We start from the raw sequence: 22,420 nt of genomic DNA on the forward strand, positions 1-22,420 counted from the left end.
ATGTTCAGAATTGTATTAAGGAGATTAGAACTTGGATAACAGTAGATAAGTTGAAACTTAATGAGGACAAGACGGAATTCATTGTGATTGGTACACGTGCTCAACTGAACAACGTAAAGATAAGCCAGTTTACAATCCACAATGCAAGTGTTCCAACTTTTACTTCTGTCAGAAACCTTGGATCTTGGTTTGATAGCCACATCAGTATGACAACGCACATTAACAAATCCTGTCAATCCGTGCTATTCCATTTGCATAATATCAGACGTATATTAGAAAGTTCTTTTATTATTAAAATCGCAAAAATCGCAGATTTAGTTAGATCCTTTTCTACCTGCTTCAACACTTGAATTTAAATTTCGCGAATTCTCCAATTTTTCGCAAATTTTGCTGATGCGTGCAAAGAGAGAAAAAAAGAAATTTGTCCCAAAGTTGAGAGGTCTAATTTCTGAACCTCCGCCACGAAACAGAAAGATAGAAAATAGAAAAGCAATGAGCTAGACACCTGCTGTATATCAGTTTTTTTTTTCAAAAAGTTAAGTTTCATTTGAACGATTTACATAAGAGATTGTCTCGCCCCCGCATGCATTGGAATGTTTGTTTCCGCGAAACAAGGAAAACGCCCTTTTGCATAATAGACCTTTCAAGCTTGTTCGTTTTGTTTTCCCAAGTCAGGTCATGTGATAATACTCATGATAACTTTTTTTCAAATTTCGTCTTATTCACCTGCACATGAACGCATGATTTATAAAAAGACAAAAGGTTAAGTTCCCCTGGGACCTCTAATGGAAAGCAAAACATACAAGCTAAAGAGGTCTATTAGGGCCTGTTTACATGGAGGTGGGGGACCCCAGGTAGGTGAGGTAACCCGCTTAAGTGGGGTAACCCACCTGTCCATACAATCTCTCATTTTAATGTGATCACGTTTACATGCTAGGTGGGGTAACCCGCCACATGTTACCTTACCTACCTGGGGTCCCCCACCTTCATGTAAACAGGCCCTTGAACGAGCTACGCTCGACGATCTGAAAACATTGATGGCATTGGTGATTGCTCACCCAAAAAAATCAAATAAATAAATAATAACCGAAACAACAAACACATAATGACTATATACAAATTTTATTGAAGGTCTTGAAGGATAATTTAGTCTTTAAGAATCTGCCTCAAGCATAAGTTAAGGTAGCCTTCTTCTTCTCAAAACGAGAAAAGGAGAAACCAAAGCTCCTGGAAGAGACCTGAAGGGTGGTGCTGGCAAGAAAATAGCGCAGAATATACGGAATGACGGTTACCGCGATTTCCCTCTTACACCGACACGCAAGGCAGACGTGACGCGCTGTTCAATTTTCGTAACTGACCGTTATCAAGTGCAAACGATCGTATGCGTTTAGGTCTATAGGGTAGGTTAATTAATCGCCTAGTATAAAAGAGAAGCAAACTAGAGAGGAGTTCAGTTCGACGCCCTCTCCAGCCCTTCAGAGTTCCCTGCAGAAGAGGCTATACATGAACTTGGTATGCTTGAGCCTGTCGTAAGGTATTAAGACTTCGGAGCTGAAGAAGGTAATTGCCGAAGTCAGTAATCGATAATTACTCGGGACACTAGTACGAAAATCGCTCGTAGCTTGAAGGAACCAAATATAGGAACAAAATACAGTTGGAAACTTCTTTAAAAATGGCAATCATTTGTTTGTTCTGAAGACGGGTTTAAGCTGCATTTCAATCCTAGCTTTTTTTCTTAGTTTTCCCACTTACAGTCTTATCAAAGACCAAATAAATAATTACATATACATCAAAACACTTACCACAAAGGACTTTTAAAATAAAAATCTGATGCATTAGATAGTTTTCTTGGTATAAAAGGAATACGCCATCAACTCTATTGTACAATATACTGAAAACATATTACTTTAAGGTCTTTCTGCGCAGTTGCGAATTATATGTATTTCTTTGTATTAGCTCTAATCTACACTGATACCTGACCATCGCTAAACATTCCCGAAACTCAACCACAGAAGAATTCGCTTGCACTCAGAAAAAGTTGGCAAAGATAGGTGGAAAGCGGAGAACGGATATATAACTTAAGAAAAATGTACTGTGGAGTAAAACGAAGAACACAAACGAGAGGGGCATGGTTCAGTATGAGTGCAAAACACTTTCAATCTAGCAACGTGGTTGAAAACAGCCGTGAATGGTCTCGGTTCCTAGAAGGCCGATTTATAGCACCTTTCGATTATTCAGGGTATTATTTTGTGTAGTCATATCTGGATTTCGGAGATAAGATTGGCCTGTGTTTTGTAAGGTCCAGATACATGTTCCAAGCATAGTTATTAGAGGAGACTGGTTATGAAAAGCGGGAAACATCAATGATAAAAACAACAGTGCTGCAGTTTATGTTGGAAGCACCCTGAAAGTGCACAATCCTTTGTTTTCTGTTGGCAAATTGTTACGGAATAAATTAATGCAACTTTTTTATTGGTCAATACAATCAAAATGATAGGAATTCTTTTGAACGTTGTGCACTTTCAGGTCCACAAAAACATATAACAAAGGAGTCTGACGGGTTTCATAACCATTCCACTCAATTAACTATGTTTCAAGTAAAGAAACTTTGCTTAAAATTTGGCTTAACCTGGGTAAACTTTGGTCATCTTTCGGGACAAGATAAGATAAAATTTGCGATGTACCCAACGCCTGTCTTTGCCAACTTAACCCACGTGCTATGCCTAACTGCGGAAAAGCAACGGTGAAAAATCAGTGCGAAAAATTCCACGAAACACGTGTACGGGTTTCTTCAACACTAAGTTATTATTATCGGGTCGAACCACATTTTCCGATGCCAATGAAACAGCAATCGGTTGTCAAAAGTGTGACACCAGTAACAGGAAACAAATATTCCGTTAAAAGAAATCGCAATCTAGTAGACGGTAATTAGTTTCGCCCTTTTTAGTTAGCGTTTTTTTTTTTGTGCAGAGCACATTCGGACCATTTAGTCAAGTGATCCTTGTGCTTGTGGACATTCACGTGATCTAAGACGCCCATCCGCGTGAACTCGGAATTACGAGCACGTGGTGTGCACGTTTTATGCACACCGTCTTAGAAGTGCCCCGCAAAGCGTTATTCAGAAAGCAAAGCACGCGATAAAACACCTCTATCACGTTTGTAACTCTCAAATCTCCCTCAGGGGTCCAATGACATCAAAAGGTCGGACTCTTGTTCAGTCATCATCAATGACTATAGGTTCAACAGCATCCATTTGTGGTGGTTGGGGCATGGCATAAATTAGAGCACGAAGATTGACACTACACTTGACCTCTTTCCATGGCCTCCGAGCTACTCTCCTTTGAGTCTCAACTGACAACGCCCTGCGGGCTTTCCTGTGAAAAGAAAAATAACAGAGAAAGGGTAAATGCTATGACCACAGGGGTCCCATTCTCCTATTTGCAACAACCCGGAGAGTAGTAGAGCAGGCGTTTCCTCAACCCCTACCCCACTCCTTGCTGGTTTTTTCCCGTTAACATCTTTTTGCGCTGTTGTCACAATCTGAACGCCTAAAATAAGGCTAATCGATAAGTAGAAGAAAATCTCTTGAAGATAAAGTAGGTGGACCGATCGCGACGGCAAAGTAATGAACTAGTTACCAAAATTGTAGAATAAAACTTGAATACTTTATTTTAGAAACTTCGCCGTTATAACATTTCTCTAATAATAATAATGCCAACTTACTTACCTCGAATGCTTGTTCGACAAGAATTGGAACTCCTCGGGGGGATCAATAAACTGTGGATGGACACCGCCTTTGGTCATAACATGCTTCACTGACGGAGCTGGCTTGTTATGGACGACTGGTTTGGTATTCTGACTTACAATCACTTTGTTTGGCACAGTATTACTCGCCGCATTTGCAGTCACTCCACCCTCTACCTTGATGGCAGGTGCAGGTGCAGGTGCAGGTGCAGCAGTAGGAGGTTTGGGGAGCAGGTAGGGCTTGTTTCCCGCGCTTTGGGCAGCATAGTTGGGCACAGCTCGTTCTACATGGAGCTGGCCGTTAATGTATGACGTCACTGAGTGTTGGGCGTAAGGCACGATCTTGGTAGATCCGGGACCTAGAGCAGGACTGACGTCACAGTATGCTGGGTATGACCGCTGTTTTGGTGGCTCGGTGGACGTGTGCATTGTTTGTTCATGGTGTATTAGACTTGCTATAAACAAATTAAGAAAGAAAGAGTAAACATTTCAGTTCTGGTTCATTAACAACGTAAGAACTTGGCATTCATGAAAATGTTGTTTTTCGTTTTCTTGAAGGGGATGGTTAGATATCAGAAATATCACTCGTTGAGCCAGTAAAGACAGAATCTCATCTGCTGGCAGACTCAGTCTTTTTCCTCCAGTGCCCGCTAAAATAAGCCTACGCGATCAGCAGGTTAAAAGTATCGTAAAAATGAAAGAGTTTTTGGAAAAATTGCAGTTTTCTTTCTAAACTAGGAAACACTTAAAAAAAAACTTACGCAAATTCCATATATAGTATGAATAAACAAATCTCTCCAGTCCCCCATCCTCTGGAGAAACATAAGAGACTCACCCTGATTGTGAAGAATCTTGCCACAATACGTGCACTCGCAGCCTTTCTTTCCTAAAGGAGAAGTTGCGCTGAGCCTCTTTGGTGAAGGGCCTGCAGAAATAAACAGACCAGATTTGGTTGACTTTGGGATTGCTTTGGTTTACATTGTTAACGGTATGTTACTGTCTAATAAACTCACGTTGCGTCGCCAAATTTACGAGCATTTTCCCGCGCTGCGCGTCGGCTACAGTATCTGCGTTGATTGTCATCTTCTTATTATCCTTTAAAGCGGTTATTTTTAATGAAGGAGGTAAAGGCCTTTCCTGATCGCAAAATAATAAAACTCCTAACATTTGATAACTTGTTTCCGTCACTACGACATTAGGGAGCCTAAGCAAAACGACTGCGACAGCTACGAAAACGTCAATTATAAAGTGAAGCCGCACTGCTTCAAACTTGATCGCGCTTATTCCATGTCATTCAATTCGAGAAATGTTGGCAATATTTCCTGGACTTGAGTTCTAAAAGACTGTATCGAAGTTCAGGAAGAGAAAGCAAAAGTCGTTGTCTTGATTTCACGACCTCCATAAAACGCGAAATTCGGCATGTGCAGGGTTGGTGTTTTGCCAATCTAACCTATTGTTTGCCGTTCTCGTTAACGTCGCCGTCGTCGTCGGAACAAAGCGTTGCACTGTTGGAACAATGTTGCAACGTTGCGTTGCGCTAATAATAGTCATTGCGAATCATCCCGTATAACATCACCTTTAAGCTCCCTAATCTCGCTTAACGTGCTCGAAGTAGAATGACAACGGCTACCACGTTTTCCCGCTAAAATGACGCTGGTTCACTACTTAGTATTGATAACACCTTGCCCTCGTAGTCATCCTCGTCTTGTAACCTAATGATCTCTAGTATCTTACCATCAATTCCATTCTGTTGTACTTGGCCGCCATCGTGAGATCTCTTCCGAGACATCATGTGGTTACTGGTTTGTGTAGGAAGCGGTTGGTTTTGAACAACAGGTTTAGCTGAGGGTATAGCCGCATATTTCCAGTCACTCGCCTTGGGTGGGGTCGGCTGAATCGGCACATAACTTTTGGAAGGGGGAATCATTTTCCGGGAGGGGGAGGTGATTGAATGTCCTGTAGGGGTGGGTGGTGAGGGTGCGGTTGGCGATTGTTCCTTAGGGATGGGTAGGAGCGTTGGCTTTGGCGGTCTTGGTTTGCGCGGTTTAGGAGGATTTGCTTTGATTTTGTCCACGACATCGTGGATTTTTCGCGTTTTCATCTGCTTTTTGGCCTTGATTATGGCGTCTGCGTTGGGTGTCTCAAGTCTCTTTAAACCTGAAAAGAAAACCTTGATTTGAGTACAACAGAGAATACAAGATAGATAACAGTTGACTTTCTCTAAGGAGGAAACAGTTGAAATCGGCACTTGTCCCTCTTGAAGAGGTATCCCGCCCTCGTTCCCAGGCTTATTTCTATTTTCTAAGGGAAAAAGCCCTGGAAACGAGGTTGAAGGTATCCACCTTATAAAGAGTCAAAGAAAATGACTTGAGAAAGAGACTAATTCTAAGCTTCCGTTGGATAGAGATTACTACTTAGAGAGAATTGACCGTACATATGTTCCCTCAACGAGAGTAGGAGCTAACAGTTACAGAGCTTCATTGGTCTGTTTAACGCTAACTGGATCAAGCCCGTCAGATCATGCTCTCAGCGCAAGCAGGTAGGAGGCAGTTAAACCAGAGATGCTTAAATACAACAATCTCATACTTTTATGATCTGAAACTGCGGCGATTACAAAATTTAGAGTTATGAGTCAAATTAATGCACATACATTGGGATCTGATTTCCTGTGTGTTTAATGCCCCTCCGGGCACTCGACAGTGATGCACCTTATTATACAGTTCCTGACAGAGCCGCCGAGCAAGTCTGGTCAGCGGTGTGGCTTTCATATAGAATGGTGACCTGGGTTTTAGTTTGCGTGGGCTGGGTGGCCTGTACCCATGCACAGCCGTTAGATGCCGAGTGAGGTTTGGACGCGAATTAAACACCTGCAATAAAAATTAAAAGCAGGTTAAAGGAACCTACATCTTAACTCTTTGCTTCCATAAAAATACTTGTTGCTTGCTTCCCTATGAAATGTCATTAAAATGGAGTATTAGAATACGCACATAACATAAGGCACAACTGTGCTACTAAACTCAACCTTAAAATACTCGTTCTATGCTTAAAAAAAAAAAACTTTCTATGTAAACCCCCACACTGACCTTGTCACACTGTGACACTGCACATTTGTACATTTTGTGAATTGACATGTGGCTGGAGAGACGCTCTGCAGATAAGAAAAATGTCAAAAATGAAGTTATTTTCTTGTAGAAGGACTATTCTCAGTAATTCCCAACGATTCTCACACACTGAATGGCATTTGTCTGCCAAATGACCAAAAGCAACAGCACTTTATTAATAAATCTATCAAACACCACAACAATTAATAGAAAAGGAGATTTCATTTGCGCAATGCAATTCACTTTTACCAAAATGCAGAACAATCATAGTTTCAATTTCTCTTAGGTGTTATAATTGTACCAAGAGAAATTGAACACAATGCTCATGCAGAAATTTAGTGAACGATGAAATGGTATTTTGGGCAATGTTAAAATAAGAAAAATAAAAAAAACCTAACCCACACGAAAAAAAAAAAATTTGTTTTCCCTAAATACCCTTCAGTCAATTTGTTTGGACTGGATAAGGTTCAAGACATTAAGAATGCTGTCACCAAAAACGATAAATAAATCATGCAGCAAGTGTAAAAACTGATATCCTGTCTTGTACCCACATCCTCAGTCCAAGACAACTTTATTTCATGCCTAATAGACCTATTCGGCTAACTCAATGTTGTACCCAATTCAACCCCTTTGGGAATAAAACGTTTTGTTTCAGGAATTTCCATATCATTTAAATGTGAATGCAACGTTATAATGCAAATACAATACACAAAGAATCTTATCCCCGGGAGATTTGAATTGGGTACAACATTGAGTTAGCCGAATAGGTCTATTGCAAGCTCAGTCAGGATTCAGTATTGAGAATGCTAATATTTCTTTTTCCCAGCCGTGTCGGTCTTAGAGTAAAGCTTACTGAGCAATAACAAAAGGAAATCTTAACAAATACAGACATAAGTGGACCACGCTGTGCATTTCTGATTAGTGTTGGATTTATAGTAATTTAGCAAACATTTTTCTATTTGTTCTGCTTGTTGTCGTTAATCTGTTGAACCTTCGTATTTCGCTTTATTTTGCTTGTTTGTTTACTTATTTACTTTATTTATTTTACTGTTTCACCGCCTTTTTATTTGCTGCCCTGTTATTGTAAAGTTTATTGTAATGTTATGTTAAATGATGTTTAAAAAATAAATTATTTAAAAAATAATTAAAAAAAAAAAGCTAACTGTGAAGCATCTATTTCACAAACCTGCTCTGTTAAACACTTTGCCACACACTCTACATGTATATCTTGTTTCCAGTCCGCCTCCATGACCCTTTCCAGATAAACCATCTAAAAAAAGAAAAAGAGATTTTTAATTAATCAGTTATGTAAGCATACCGAATGAGTCTAGTGTGTTAAATCTATTGGAAAGCTGTCATTTTATTTTAGAGCTGCACTGTTCCCCAAGATTCTGTCCTTGGACTTTGTATATATAAAAATAAGCTTGTAACAAAAACTAGATTGTTTATCCAAAGTGCTGCTAAATAATTTATTATAATGAATATTATCCATCCAATCTATAGGTCACACTTTCATCAGCAACTAATACAAAAATTATTGATACAAACTAGACATAAAAAACGAATGACTAGAGTGCATTCTAGGCTTGTATTCATTCATTTAATCAATCACTTTTTTTTGTGCCTGTCTGGACTAATGTACTTAAGCTAATCATGGGCACAAGCATTGTCATGTGTAATTTAAGTTTGAATAATTATTGTTGTTGATGATGTGGTTACTATCTGGCTTTGTTGAATGAGTTTAATATGCTTACCTGGTCTTTTTAATCCACCATATTTCTTCCAGTAAATCCAGCACAGTGTACAAAGCCAGAACTTGTGCTGGGAGTTTGGTACACCCCAGGGATACCATTGCTGGGATGAGGTTCCTGTGCACACCATAAGTGCAAAAAAATGAATATAATAGATAAACCATCAAAAACTGCCAGATAAAACAAACTTTGCTAGGTGTTCATGGGTGTGGCCTGTCTGTAAGGTTCCAAGTGAGGTTTAAACCTTAAAATTCACTTATTTAACTTGTTTCACTTATTTTCCTACTAGAGCCGGGACCACCATTTTACGTGGTCATCCAAGCCACGCGAAGGTCTAGCCATTTGCAGGGCAAAGGAAGTACATTCATTTCTCAGTTATTTTAAGACCCTGAGTATTGGTCCGACCCTGGGAATTGAACCCGCAACCTCCCGCTCTGCAGTCAAGCGCTCTACTGACTGAGTTAATCCTGCCACGTATTTAAGAGAGCAGAATTTAAGTAAAAACAATTTATAACATACTTAACATTAAATGAGACAGTTGACTAATGGGACCATGAGCATTTAAGTTATTCTATTTGTTGTTATATTTTTATTTGACTTGTCATACTGCCTGAATAAGCCTTTTTTACAAATATAGATAATACACGTCCCCAGAATCTTACCCTTGTAATAAATGGTCCATAATTTGAAAGGCAAATCTCTCTATAATTCATCTGATTTGGAATAATGATCGCAAAATATGCACTGTTGCAATAGTATCCAGGGGTTTCAATCAAAATTTGAAGTAGCCAGCAGGTTTGAATAGAGTAACGAACATATGAACAAAGCGCAATTGGTCCCCTTTTTCTAGGGAGGGTGAGGAGGGGGTTTGTGCGTGTTCTGCCTTAGACATTTTTTAAAATTCAAAGTCCTAAAATGTGATTTCCAGCGTTCTGGGGACTAAATTTAAAGACAAAAGAGTGTGTTTTTCATTCAAGAGAATGTAGCTTTCAATAATATTTATCAGTCACACAATCAGTTCCTACAAGCAATGAACAAATGAAAACTAAATGACGTGCTTTAGCTCGTAAACTAATTCTGCGTAAACCTATAGAGAAACTTATGAGAAATGGCTGAAATATAGCATTCACGTGACTAAATCAAGGGAAAACCAGTGGGCCATCATGAAAACACATTACATTCAGATTTTATGATAAATTTTTTATAATAAATTTTTTGTTTACAACGTTATTCAAAAATTTGTTATGATAAATTTTGTTATTCAAACTAGTTGCTTCTTCTTTCTTGAAAAAAAGTAGCTGATCTTTGTCAGCGAAAAAGCTGACGCGTTTCGTCGGCCGTCGGTGCTTATTGAAACCCCTCATATCTTTGTACGAAGACCACTATTCTTGAAACTATTGCAACAGTATTTCAACCATCATAATACTACTGCAAAAGAAATAAAATGACTTCACTGGTCACCTCTACATACCATAGCAGCTCTCACACGAGACACCCACAAGATTGCTGGCCACACCTGGCGGAGGTGTCAATATTATAGTTGATGTTTGTTTTTTTCCTGATTGAGTTGTACTACCACCCCTAGACAAGAACAAAATAAAACGAAAAAGAACAACATGAGCAAGGGAAAAGTTGGGAAACTGAACATTTTTAGCTGCTACTAAAAGTCAGACATTTCCTGTGTTTTAAATGTTACTGCATATGAATTACCTTCACATATAATTTCATAATTAATAGACTTCTTATTAAATTCCAATCTACACAACGTCATCATTTTTGAACAAACAAATAAAAAAATAAAAAACGAACAAAATCTCAGAGACCTGGTTTGACCACTGTTACTGACAATATTATATTTGTAAAGTAAATTTTCAGTTCCTCTAGCTTTAAAAAAAAACAGATTACACAGTGTTCTAAAAAAGCCTCTCGGTCAAACCAATCTTCATGTGAAAGGGTTATTTAAAAAAGTGACATTGTGATCAAGAATACAATAATAACTTACAGCCCAGGAATGTATATCTGTGTTAAATTACATTCCTTGGAGACAGCCTTGAGTCGTTTCTGAAAAATACAAAAATAATAACATATTATTCAAATGGTACTTTTGAAACAATGATATAAACATGTCTACCAGTAAATAATGTATATTATTTTAGCTGGAACAATGATAATATACTAACCCTGTCTTTATTTTTTTTTGCAACAATAGTTGGTTTGCACACGACATCTTGGTGGCCATGTTAGTGGTCAAGAATCAAAGCCTTTCTCTCCTCTGGGAACTAAGCTGTATTGTCATGTAAATTCTTCGACAAATTTTGACACCCAACATGGATGCCTTGTTACATGGTTGCAAACCAAGAATAGTTCTCGAAAGAATTCAATCAGTTACTGTGTGTACAAACACTCTGTCTTAATATCACTGTAATACATTGAAATAACCATGCCTTTCTTCATGTTAAATTTAGAGAAAATGCAAACACATAAACCAGGAAGTTTTTAAATCATTAAAAATAACCTCAGTAACAAAGTAGACGATTGTCTGTTAAAAACATCCCAAATCAGCATGGTAACATAAAGGTCGAGATAACTTCCAAATATATTTAAGTATTATTAATTTTGTTCAAGTTCCCTGCATACCTGGTGTAGATATCTGTCTGTGGTTTTCCACATGTAATAATACTCAACTATACTTGGTAGACTCTTCCATGGAAGCTAAAATAAACAAAATAAAACCTGGCTTTAGTGTAAAACCTAGCTTTCTTGGCAACTCTCTGCAGTCTAGTGCGACTACTTTCTCGAGCTTGTCAGTTTGAAATCTGTCAGGGACTCAATTTTTTGACCATGATGGCAAAACCAAGATTTTTATGCAAGATTAACAGTTTTTGTCTTTTAATGATACACCATTGAGTAGTCCAAGGTATATAGAGAACTGCTCATCAACTGAAAAGGCTGAGCCAGTGAAAAGTTTTTTCTGAGACCTACATATTTTTTACCCTTATTCATAGAGTAAAGTAAATAGCCATAACTACTGTGGGTGTTATGACAATGAATAATAACTCAGCAAAGAATGTAATTTGAAATCTCTAAAAACTGAAACATCTATCATAAAATTAATAATCTACATAAGGAGCTACTCACAAAGTCTTTTTGAATGTCTGAAAAATCTTTTCCATATTTCTGAAGGGCTTCTTCAAACAAGTTTGCCTCTCCTAAAATAGCAAAAAAATGATAAACAAATAGTTCTTTAACTCATTAATGTCAAATGATATAATTATGTCTAAATGTCAAGTTTTCATGTGAAGTTAGGAATTTTCACACATCATGGAAGTCAAGCAACTGCAAAGAAATGTACACATGATACACATGCTTTGCTTTCTTTCCCGCTCTAGTTGCAGTCTCCATTGTCATTGCTTACGTTTGCTAAGAATGGTTCCCTGAATTCTCCATATGAGGGTGGAATTTATAAACACAATCCCTTCAATTTCCAATGGGCTCAGGTAATCCGGATTGAGAGTTCTAAACAGAGATTTATCCTACTGAAGAAACACCTTCACTTCACCACATCAACACAAACTGAATGTCACCAGTAACCAACCTGCAGACCACTCTTCCATCTCATCCCGGCACAGAACAGGTCCACCAGCAGGAACAAGATTAGCTATTGCCTTGCCAATGTTGTAACCGTTATTGTGGAGTATAAACATGCCATGAGCCTAGAAAATATTTGTCAATTGATGTTTAAAATGATAACCAAAATATTCAAAGTACAGCAGAACCTTCATATAATGAAGGGCCAGGGGACTGGCAAAAATTGTTCGCTATAACAAGGTTTTGTTATATCAAGGCTCTTTTTTATAAAACTTTACTATTAATTGAGTAAAGAAAATCATTCATTTCAACAAGGACTTCTTCATATAGAGGGTCGTTACATGTACATTGCGGTTCCACTGGACAATAGAATCCCAATCCTGAAACCACAATTTGGCCTGTTTCCCCGGTAAAACACTGTAATCCTCAACTGCCACCTTGGCCAAAGATTTGAAAAAAAATCAGAATTCCACTTTAATTCAGTTTTTAACTTGTGAATTACGCGTAGCATGAGGAACGAGCTATTGTGGGCACCTCCAACATGGTGGCCAAAACTTCTTTTTGCTTGTATCTTGTTAAACATTCGAGTTACTCTGAGATGTGCTGCAAACGTTACCACATCATCTTTTCAATATTTTTCCTTGAAGGTTAGGAGCAAGATTTGAGTTCAGAAAGTAATTCATAATTTTAAAAATCAGGATTTGGTCATGTGACCAGCTATGAACTTACTCAAAACCAAATCACTATTATTTTGTTTAACATATTACCCACTAAGTGCTTTTTGAAGGTAAAATAATATAACTTTCATTTTCATAAAAACAATGTCATATGACCTCTTGGTGCAAATGGCCTATTAAGATCCACACCATTATCCTTTTTGAAAAAGTTTTCCTGAGGTAGAAGGAGATTAAATGACAAGTATTCAAGAACATCTGATATATCTTTAACAACAGATCATTTTACAGTTGTGAGCTTAGAATCCCAGCCTTTGAGTGAATGTGAGCCCGAGGTTGACCTTGTTTTATACAAACCTCTTTCCTTTTCTTATGGAAATTATGCTTAAAAATACCAGTTTGAATAAGAAAAACATAATTTACATAATAAAGCAGGAAGGGTTGTATCCAAACAATGTCAACTCCAGCCTCGTTTCCACCTGTAACTGTAAAATGGCCTATATTCAACCTTTGAAGTTTACTGGTTTACTAAGGATAATGAAAAAAGTCACTCACCAAAGTAATATCCCTTGAAGCTGCGGCAGCACTCATATGAAGGCTAGGCTGTTTTACTGAGCTGCTGCAGTCAAGTGCTCTTGCAAATGTTCCAACGGATCTATAACAAACAAATAACCAGTACACACTGTAAGTGGTTTACAAGGATAAGTAAAAGACACTTTTAGTCAAAGAGGTCCAGATCAACAGCTACTCCATTTACACTAAATCTGTTAAATTGGATACTCCTGGATAAAAATTGATTTTTTAAAAAAGAGTACATCCTACTTTTTTAAACGCTGGATGCAAGTACATATAGCTTTATTTCCTTGCTTAAAGCCACTAGCTAGTCTGTCATTAAAATAGGTTTTGGAAGGTTAAGTGAAGCAAGGAAAAAGTGTTCATATTCCAAGGGAGTAACTTAATTAGCCCTAGGACACCAAGCGGTTACACCAGCTGGGCACTGACTGACATCATGTTGTAATCAGATCACATGTGTCTTGCTTAGTCTTTGGAGTAGCTGTTTTCTTTATTTCCCTCCCTCCTACTCTGGAAGCTTCTGTCAAGTCCTTAGAGGCCGGCCTAGGTTTGGTCATTAAAGATATCTGAACAGATTCACTGGCTTGTTGTCTGTTGAGGTGTGCAGGGACACTGTGCTCCAGAGAAAAGTCAAAGACAAGCTTTACAGCTTGCTAAAATAATAATTTTTATTATGAACCTCAGAAGCCTAGAAGGGGCTGGGTTACCACCGGAGCCTTGTTGACCAATAATATTTAATTCTCAAGGACTGGTTCTTGAAAACGTAGTCACTAAAACATGGAACGACCTACAACCACCTAAAACCACCTAAAACCATCTACAACCACCTACAACCATCTACAACCACCTCAAAAAAATTCAACAACCACCTACAACCATCTACAACCACCTCAAAAACATCTACAACCACTCGCAAACAATCTAAAACCATCTAAAACAAGGTATAAATGTCTCAAATAAGGCGAGACGACAACAAAACATCCACTTCCCCCTAAAATCTTACTCTCCCTGGTCCCTTGTATCATCAACCATTGGCTTAAGTCACGAAATGAAATGCGAGATCATGCTAAGTATATTAAAAGAGTTAAAGAACTTTACAAAATGAACTATCAAGTCACAAAAAATAATAAAATAAAATAACAAACTCGTAGTCGAAAGACTGACTTGATTTGGCTTTTTCTGCCCTGGGTACCAGTGAGACGTTTGGTTGACGTTTCATTTGTTTACATAATAGAGACCTTTAGCATCACGTTTTTCATGGGAAACGACAAACCGCAAAATGTCACCTGACCTCGGGCTTGCGGTCACGTTTGCAGTTTGATAAGAGGACAGTGCGGTGGAAGTTTTGTGTTAAGCTTAATGGTTGATGATACAAGGGACCAGGGAGAGTAAGATTTGGGGGGGAAGTGGATGTTTTGTTCGATTCTCGTATTTCATGTACGTGACATGTTGTCGTCTCGCCTTATTTCAGACATTTATACCTTGTTTCAGATGGTTTTAGATTGTTTGCGAGTGGTTGTAGATGTTTTTGAGGTGGTTGTAGATGGTTGTAGGTGGTTGTTGAATTTTTTTGAGGTGGTTGTAGATGGTTGTAGGTGGTTGTAGATGGTTTTAGGTGGTTTTAGGTGGTTGTAGGTCATTCCATGTTTTAGTGACTACGTTCTTGAAAATGTCAAAGGTGAGCACTGGATTTTTAATTATTATTATTATACCTTGCTATTACAAGGAACTGGTCAATGTGTTGATCTTGTAGAGGATTGTTTGGATCCCACACTAATGTCTCAAGCTTTGAAAGATCCCTGTCATCTTGTAACCCTATAAAGAACAAAAGCTTCTTTAAATAGCTCATCACCAAGAAATCTTGAAGTACCATCAGCAGTAATGAGGGGCCAAAGGGGATCCCATGTAATTTTTTTCATTGATACTTAACATATTTACTGGAAATTAAACAAGAATGTTCTGTCCCAGAATTGTTGTTGTAGTTTTATCTTATGTAGTAGCTGTTGCTACTTCTAGTTAGGATCATGTTACATAGCCTCATTACGGTAAAGTGTAGTTTCATGTCTGAAGACAAGATTTAACTGTGAAAAAATTAAATTTTTAACAAGAAAGTCCTTGACAAAACCTAAGCAAGCTCCTGCAAGTGTTTGTTTAAATTTTGAGTTTACATTGTATTATAAATTGATAAATGGTTTAAAAAACTCTTAGTCTCCAACAATAAAAATTACCTTTTATAGCAGTTTTGGGCACATGAGCCTGATATGCTGTCCCAATTCCCATTTCACCTCTGTCTGCAACTAAGGTTTTTTGTTGTGGATCATAAACCAGGAAGTAGTGGAACCAGTCCTATGTAAAAAAAAAACAAGATAAGTGTAGTCTAGTTATCTCATGCTTTCATGAGCATGGTATACTTTATATATAATTATCTGGCCCCAGTTGTTCAAAGGGTGAATAACACTATCCATGCAAGTGATTTCGTTAACCTTTATCCACTGGATAGTGATCGGAAAATGTTGTGGATGGTGCTATCCAGGGTTTGAACAACTGGGGGAATGTAGTTTTAAAAGCCTTTGGGAAGAAATCAGGGAGGAGGGAATTTATTAAATATGTTAATATAAAAACAAGAATTACTTTTGATTACAGAATCCTGGAGTAAGATGTAATAAGATTTTTTTCTTCCAGTTAAACCTGTATTAAGCAGTCACCATTGGCAAATGGCCAACTGATCCCTTTGAGGTTGACCGTTTAATATGTACAGGTTTGACAAACCAAAGAGTCCCTCAAGAAAATGATCCCAAAGTGTTGCTACTGATTCTTGTACCAAAAGAAAGGAAATAAAAGACCGCTAAACACTTAATGCACACTTTAGTTATCATGTTACTAGTTATGTACAGCTTGACCAAGTCACCACTTTATAGAGGTGAGGACCATAAAAAATTACTTGTTGGGACCTTGGAAAAGATAACCATGGCCACATAAAGGAGACGATGGCTTATATACAAGTAAGTTCTACTAACAATATTTAAGGAAAATGATTTTCAGGACTTTGATAAATGAGCGCTTTAAAGAGGTTGAATGCTTGAAATACAGTCGGTTTGACTGTATTTTATTCCTTCTCTAATATATAAAAAACACAAAAACACAAAAACACAACCTCCTACTTTTCCCTAAAGTACTGACAGAGGTTTTGTCAACTCATGACTCAATTAAACTATTAACACACCTCTTTTTCTAAATACTTTGGTAAAACTTCTGCTTCATTGTAGAGTGTGACCAAACATTTCCCTCTGAAAGGAAATGAAATAAATTAACCTGGCTCACTTTGGAATTTCTTTGGAACAACTTTAATGGGAACAATGAACTTTTAAAGCGCTAAAGCTAATGCCCAAGTTATATACCTCATTGGTACTTAATTTTGCAGGTAATTACAGTTGTAATTTCGCATTTTGGCGAAAGAGTATTTTGCGGGGTTTTATTTTCACAATTTTAACAAGTTAACATTAAATTTTGCAATTTAAACGCTCTCAACTTCATTTTCTTTTTTTAAGAAGTCTGAACCTTTAAGAAAATTAGATTTATAACTGGAACAAGCAATATGTGAGATCTTTGGAAACTAACATCATTTCATGGCAAAAGATACAAAATGGAGCTTACCAGTAAAACCAGAAAGCAATTTGTGTTTGTCAATACATATCGTTGCTATTACATGTCAATTGTCATTTTAATTTTCTACATGGGTATTTAATTTCACCAGCTTTTAATTTCAAAAGGATTTATCTTTGCGGGGCTTTTAATTTTGCTATTTTTTTACAATCGCAAAAAACACGAAATTAAAGACCAGCGAAATTAAGTACCAGTAAGGTAACCATTATTAGAGATTTGTCCATATTTTGCCTAAAACTGTTTTAACCCTTTATGGCCCAATATTCTCCAGATTGATCTACATACATTTCCTGAATGAATTAGTTGAGATAATTAAATAAAAGGTCAAAGCATTGATAATGTTCTGATCCTGTCAGGAGAAAATTGACATAGGTCACTCTTGGGACCTAAGCATGGCTAATCAAGTTCTGATTTTCCACATTAATAGGATTACTTTTATCAATTTTGGTGGACAAAATCTGAATTAAATTTGAATCAAGTTTGGTATCTGTTTTCACTGCTGCTCCCTTAACAAAACTCATGGCTTCCAAAAATCAGTCACTTTGAAAAACTAGCTGACTATGTCTTTTAAAGTAAGGTGAAGGGATTTCACCTTGGACACCTAGATCAGAGAAAAGGTGGTTGTCCAAAGAGGAACCAAGAACAAAAGTTAATTTTAGACCCTGGACTAGTAACTTACAGCTAAGTTAGTAATCTCCAAAAAAATGCTTACGAATTTTTAACCAACTTCTTTTCTACCTAGTGAATTCAATAACGGGCACTTCTCCCTGTAAATCATCAAATATGATTAACTAGAATATTACCTTATAGTATTAGCGTTGATGTTTTCATACTGCCGTGACAAAAATACTTCTCTGTGGCTCAGCTGATGCCTTAATAAATCTTCCATTTCATTATCTCCCATTTCAATTTCTGCATCTTCCTCAGCTTGCACTGTGTAAAAACAAACATCCATAAGTAACATTGCCAATGAAAAGCTTGAATTCCAGCCTGTCCTTTAGACATGTACAAGTAGCTCTGGCATTCTGATTGCCCAATGCCATATCTACACATAGCTTGTCTTAGCCAATGAAATAATAACAAGATGACTTGTGTCGACCCTTGCCCACTGGACAAGTGAGGTTACTTGCCCAAAGAGAAAATCTGCTTGTCATGGAAGACCTGAAAGAACTTTTCTCAAGGCCTGAGTAACCAAATACTCCACTAGAACTTGCTGAAGATGTTGACAATTCCTAACAGTCAAGTAATTTAACATCTTGGCATGCCACACGAAAAAACATGCATTTATTTTAAGCAGAGTGATTGGTAATAACCTTCAAATATGTTAATGAAAAACTTTTCACAGTTTTTTATTCTGAACTGGTCTGGTAACCAAAGATCCCAGACTCAGTTATTGTGGTATGGTATTGAACTAGAAAATGTTACCACTTTTAGTATTAGACCATGATATATTATTGTTCAAAAGCACAACCAGTACTGGCACGGACTGTGGGTAAATAAAAACTACTTTGTAACGACCAGACCATGACATTATGTTTGAATAAATCATGTAAATACCTAAAATTAGTATTAGTAAAACCATCAATGTTAAGTACAATCTAATTAGCACCATTATGGACATAATTCAAAACTTTTATGATAGAAAATCAATTCTGTTGGGCATGCATTAGATAAGTTTTTTGGTTCAGATTTTCACACTTAGAGAAAATGTTTGTCAAAATGCCAAAAAAAATATACTATGCAAATAAATTTCACATCATGTTTGTACACTGTAACAACACCATATAAAACCCCTGATGTGTCAAGATTTGTGGTACAACTTGTTTTTTGGTCATCAGCTCCATCTTACTTCTGAGGATTATTTACATATGTATTTTTAAGAGTCACAAACATATCAGGTCAACTAAAGTTTTAAGAATCATGCATTATTGGATTGCTGGTACATCTTTTAAAAAATACTTGACAAAATAGTGCACTGCAGCGGGTGAATTTGTATGATGCACAACATGAAAAGTGTGCCACAGAAAACAAATATATGGAAAGCCAAGAAAGTTTACAGTGAAAGTAAGGAAAACTCTTTGTTTATGGTAATGTATCATACTGAATTCAAAAATATGAACAAAGGAAAAAAATGAACCACAACATATACTTAGATATGTCCTATTCCCTGTACGCAGAAAAAAACTCAAACACAATGTGAACTACACAGTTCACCAGTCTAAGGAACAAAATCAATTTGTGTCAGTCTACAGATTTTTGCTGTAAAAAAGATGAGGTTAAGTTAGTTGAAAAGTTAAGTTTTGGTTAGCCACAATTTTTTCAACTTCGAAGGTTTATCTGGCTTCCAAAGGCTTTTGTTCAGCCAAAAGTTTTAACTTTTTGGACAACTACCTTCAGTTATACTGAAAGTTGTGAATCTGACTTAATTTGAGAAAGACAACCATTAATATGTATCTCTACATTGATCTTAATTTTATTGAACTTTGCAGTAATGATATTAATCATTACTACAAGCAGCAGTTATCCAAGGATTTGAATATATAAAGTAGCTTCTTAAATCCAAGAAAATTATATAGTTAAGATCATGGGTTCAAATTACATGTGTGTCAAAGAATATCATAAGTATTGTTACTGTATATCTAAATCAGTATTAATCATAATGTCCCCAGGGCACAAGGTAAATTAAAAAACACAAATACCATGGGTCATCATCTTAAGAAAAATGGAAATTAAGTGGGTGCAGATAATATTTTACTTTCTTAAGACTTCCAGCTATTTTACTGGTGATTTCATCAACACAGCATAGTACATGTAAGGACAGAGCACAGTTCAACAAATTTTCTGTTATGCTTTCTTAAATTAATTAACAAATAAACACAACTCCCTACAGCAGAAAAATCCACTTTTCAATGGAAAGTTTCTTCAAAAAGTGGGTAATTCTTAGAAATAATAATATTGATACACACAGTGGACTGGGAACAATATAAACACAAAGCAATGAGTAAAACTTGGTATATGTCTTTCTCTGAACCGTTATTGACAATAACTATACAAAAATTCTTGTGCTAAAGAGATGAAACACAGAGTGAAAAATTCATGTCATTCTAGAACCTCCAATTGACTTAAATTGACTTGTGGTAAATCTAAAAAAAGACCAACTTTCTTGATAAATAATCAGAAATGTGTGTTTCTTTTCTATTATTTTTCGCAGATGACAATAAAAAAAGGAGAAGAGATACACAAACAAAATTTTTTTACAAAATAATATTTGAATTTAAAAGTAAACAAACATATATGACAATGCAAAAAAATGCCCAAATCAAATTTTTGAAGCAGAGATGTGATTTCCTGCCTTCTTATTCTCAGAATCTATAGAATTCTGTCTAAAGCTTAAAGGATATTTACAAGGTATACTTTCTGCGCACTATCTCAAGTCAGGAAGAAAAGAATGCTAACCATGGAAGCAAGGCCTCACATTAGTCTAGGTCAACATTGAATTATGTCACTTATATGGTAAATTATGTTCAGTTGTATTTATCCACTTTATGAGGACAATGAAGAAGAAAAAACTATACCACCACTTTTTGCTACCTGTAAATAAAAAATGTAGAAAAGCGTAGGAGCACTTTACAGGCAACCTTTTTTGACAAGATACAAACTAAAGCTTTCACAAACTGATACTTACATAAGTGCCTTTCAGCTTGCAACGCCAGCGTCGAGGATAAATCTCGCTTTCTGTAAAAACACTGGACTTTTGCCTCAACTTGTCCATTGCTTGTCTTCAGAAAAAAGATGAAGTGTGTTTCATTTTCAAACATCCTCGCATAATTAACATATTTATGAGTACGCACAGAGCCACCTTAAATTTTTACCTTGGTCAACTCCTCAATTCTTCGTATTTGATACGGTAAAGCCGGGTTGGTTTCAACGTACACATAATCTGTAAAGGGCATAGAAAATAGGGCTGTTAGTCACCGTCTAATTTCACTGACTGTGCGGGTTGCAGCAAAAGAAAACGCACATGGTCACCAAGACAGGCCGCTAGTTGGTAACCGTATCGCGCGCACGAAAACGACAACGACGATTCGCGGCGAATTCGGAAAGTTTGTCGGTTTCAGTTTCATTTCTTATTGAATCGTATCTACATTTTTCGACAAATTACTGGATTATCAGTGTCCAGATATCAATTGTACGAGATTTCCCTCGGGTTTTCAAGAAAAGAAGGGACAGTGTGTAATGATGTCCCCGACAAGTTCGTACACCGTACGGCTTTTGTTCACTCGCCCGGTAGACGGGCAAAATAACGCAATCGTCCGCGCGTTAAAACTTATCACCTTTGTCAAGGAAAAGCTTTTATTTCCTAGTTGAGGTTTGCACAAAGAGTGAAGCTATCAAATCTGGGAGACAAAAGCGACGTCCCAAAGATTTTTTTACGACGAGGGAAGTTGAAGCATTTCGTCAAAAATTCCCCCAAGTTTATATTGTGATCACACTCACCTCCAACCCGGAAAACATTTGATGCGTTCGCCATGTTACTTTTATGGCGGGAGTTTCTTATTCGAAACTGCGATCAATAAGAATTACAAATGTCAAGTTCTTCATGGAGCCTGTGCACTATTCCACCGAAAACGTCATACACCACACACGAACGCGGCCATTATTGTTCACCCCTCCAGCGAACCACGCGTCTTTTGACGTCACGAACGGAACGGGCTCGCCGCGTATTGTCACGAAGCTGTCAGATTGAAGCAACAGCGCAGACTCGGACAGAGTCGTATTCTTTCGTACAGCGTCAGATTGTTTAGATTGACGTAAGCGTGATTGACAGTTTGTTTGTATGTTTACTGGTTGCAACCTTAACCGACGCACGCCCAGGCGTTCCTGATTTTGATTGGTTCGCAAGTCGACATAACGCAAAATGCGTTCATATAGTCACGGCTTCGAATGATAACAGTTGATAATTCTGTTTAAATTTTGTAAAATATTTTGGGTTCAAATAACTATATTTTGGTTCAGTTCGATACAGTGCTAGTTTCCTTGACATCTTTAAGAAAATGAAGGCAACATTTTTGCTTTGAAAAAACGTTTAACATATCAATATGCAACAGAACGAAAACGTCTGCTGCTAAAGTAATTAGCATTGACAGATCGCAACGAAAATCAAATTTTCCTGCTTCATGTTCAGTTGTAAAAGTTATCATTTACCATTCTGACCTATCAACTCAGTTGTCATTGAGTGGAATGCTAGAGTATGTAACATTCAATTCAAAAATGTTCAAAAATACATCTTGTTCAAATTGGGTTTGATTCCTGATGCTGTCCGTAA

At 37.1% G+C, this 22,420-nt stretch overlaps 1 protein-coding gene across 1 annotated transcript; it reads right to left on the minus strand.

The window, feature by feature from the left end:
• Positions 1–1,106: 1,106 nt before the first annotated feature.
• Positions 1,107–21,788, minus strand: LOC140942661 (metastasis-associated protein MTA3-like). The gene is made up of 21 exons (XM_073391607.1): positions 21,592–21,788; positions 20,967–21,034; positions 20,780–20,873; positions 17,898–18,027; positions 16,655–16,718; positions 15,660–15,777; positions 15,144–15,246; positions 13,414–13,513; positions 12,192–12,309; positions 11,735–11,805; positions 11,234–11,308; positions 10,599–10,657; positions 10,068–10,177; positions 8,600–8,713; positions 8,032–8,115; positions 6,828–6,892; positions 6,395–6,611; positions 5,479–5,901; positions 4,580–4,669; positions 3,728–4,199; positions 1,107–3,374 (listed from the first exon to the last, which is right to left on the minus strand). Exons 1-21 carry the CDS (start codon positions 21,623–21,625, stop codon positions 3,215–3,217), a joined length of 2,769 nt encoding a protein of 922 aa, XP_073247708.1. The 5' UTR covers positions 21,626–21,788; the 3' UTR covers positions 1,107–3,214.
• Between the last annotated feature and the right edge of the window lie 632 nt (positions 21,789–22,420).

This window comes from Porites lutea, chromosome 7 (genome assembly GCF_958299795.1).
Source record: "Porites lutea chromosome 7, jaPorLute2.1, whole genome shotgun sequence".
Taxonomy (NCBI): domain Eukaryota; kingdom Metazoa; phylum Cnidaria; class Anthozoa; order Scleractinia; family Poritidae; genus Porites; species Porites lutea.

What these genes read in the sequence shown, in the direction of transcription:
- LOC140942661 (XM_073391607.1), bottom strand. Translation starts at nt 21,625, where the DNA reads ATGGCGAACGCATCAAATGTTTTCCGGGTTGGAG. An exon ending in AAATGTTTTCCGGGTTGGAG is followed by an intron (nt 21,035 to 21,591) that starts GTGAGTGTGATC and finishes TGCCCTTTACAG; the next exon opens with ATTATGTGTACGTTGAAACC. An exon ending in CAGACAGATATCTACACCAG is followed by an intron (nt 10,658 to 11,233) that starts GTATGCAGGGAA and finishes TGTATTTTTCAG; the next exon opens with AAACGACTCAAGGCTGTCTC.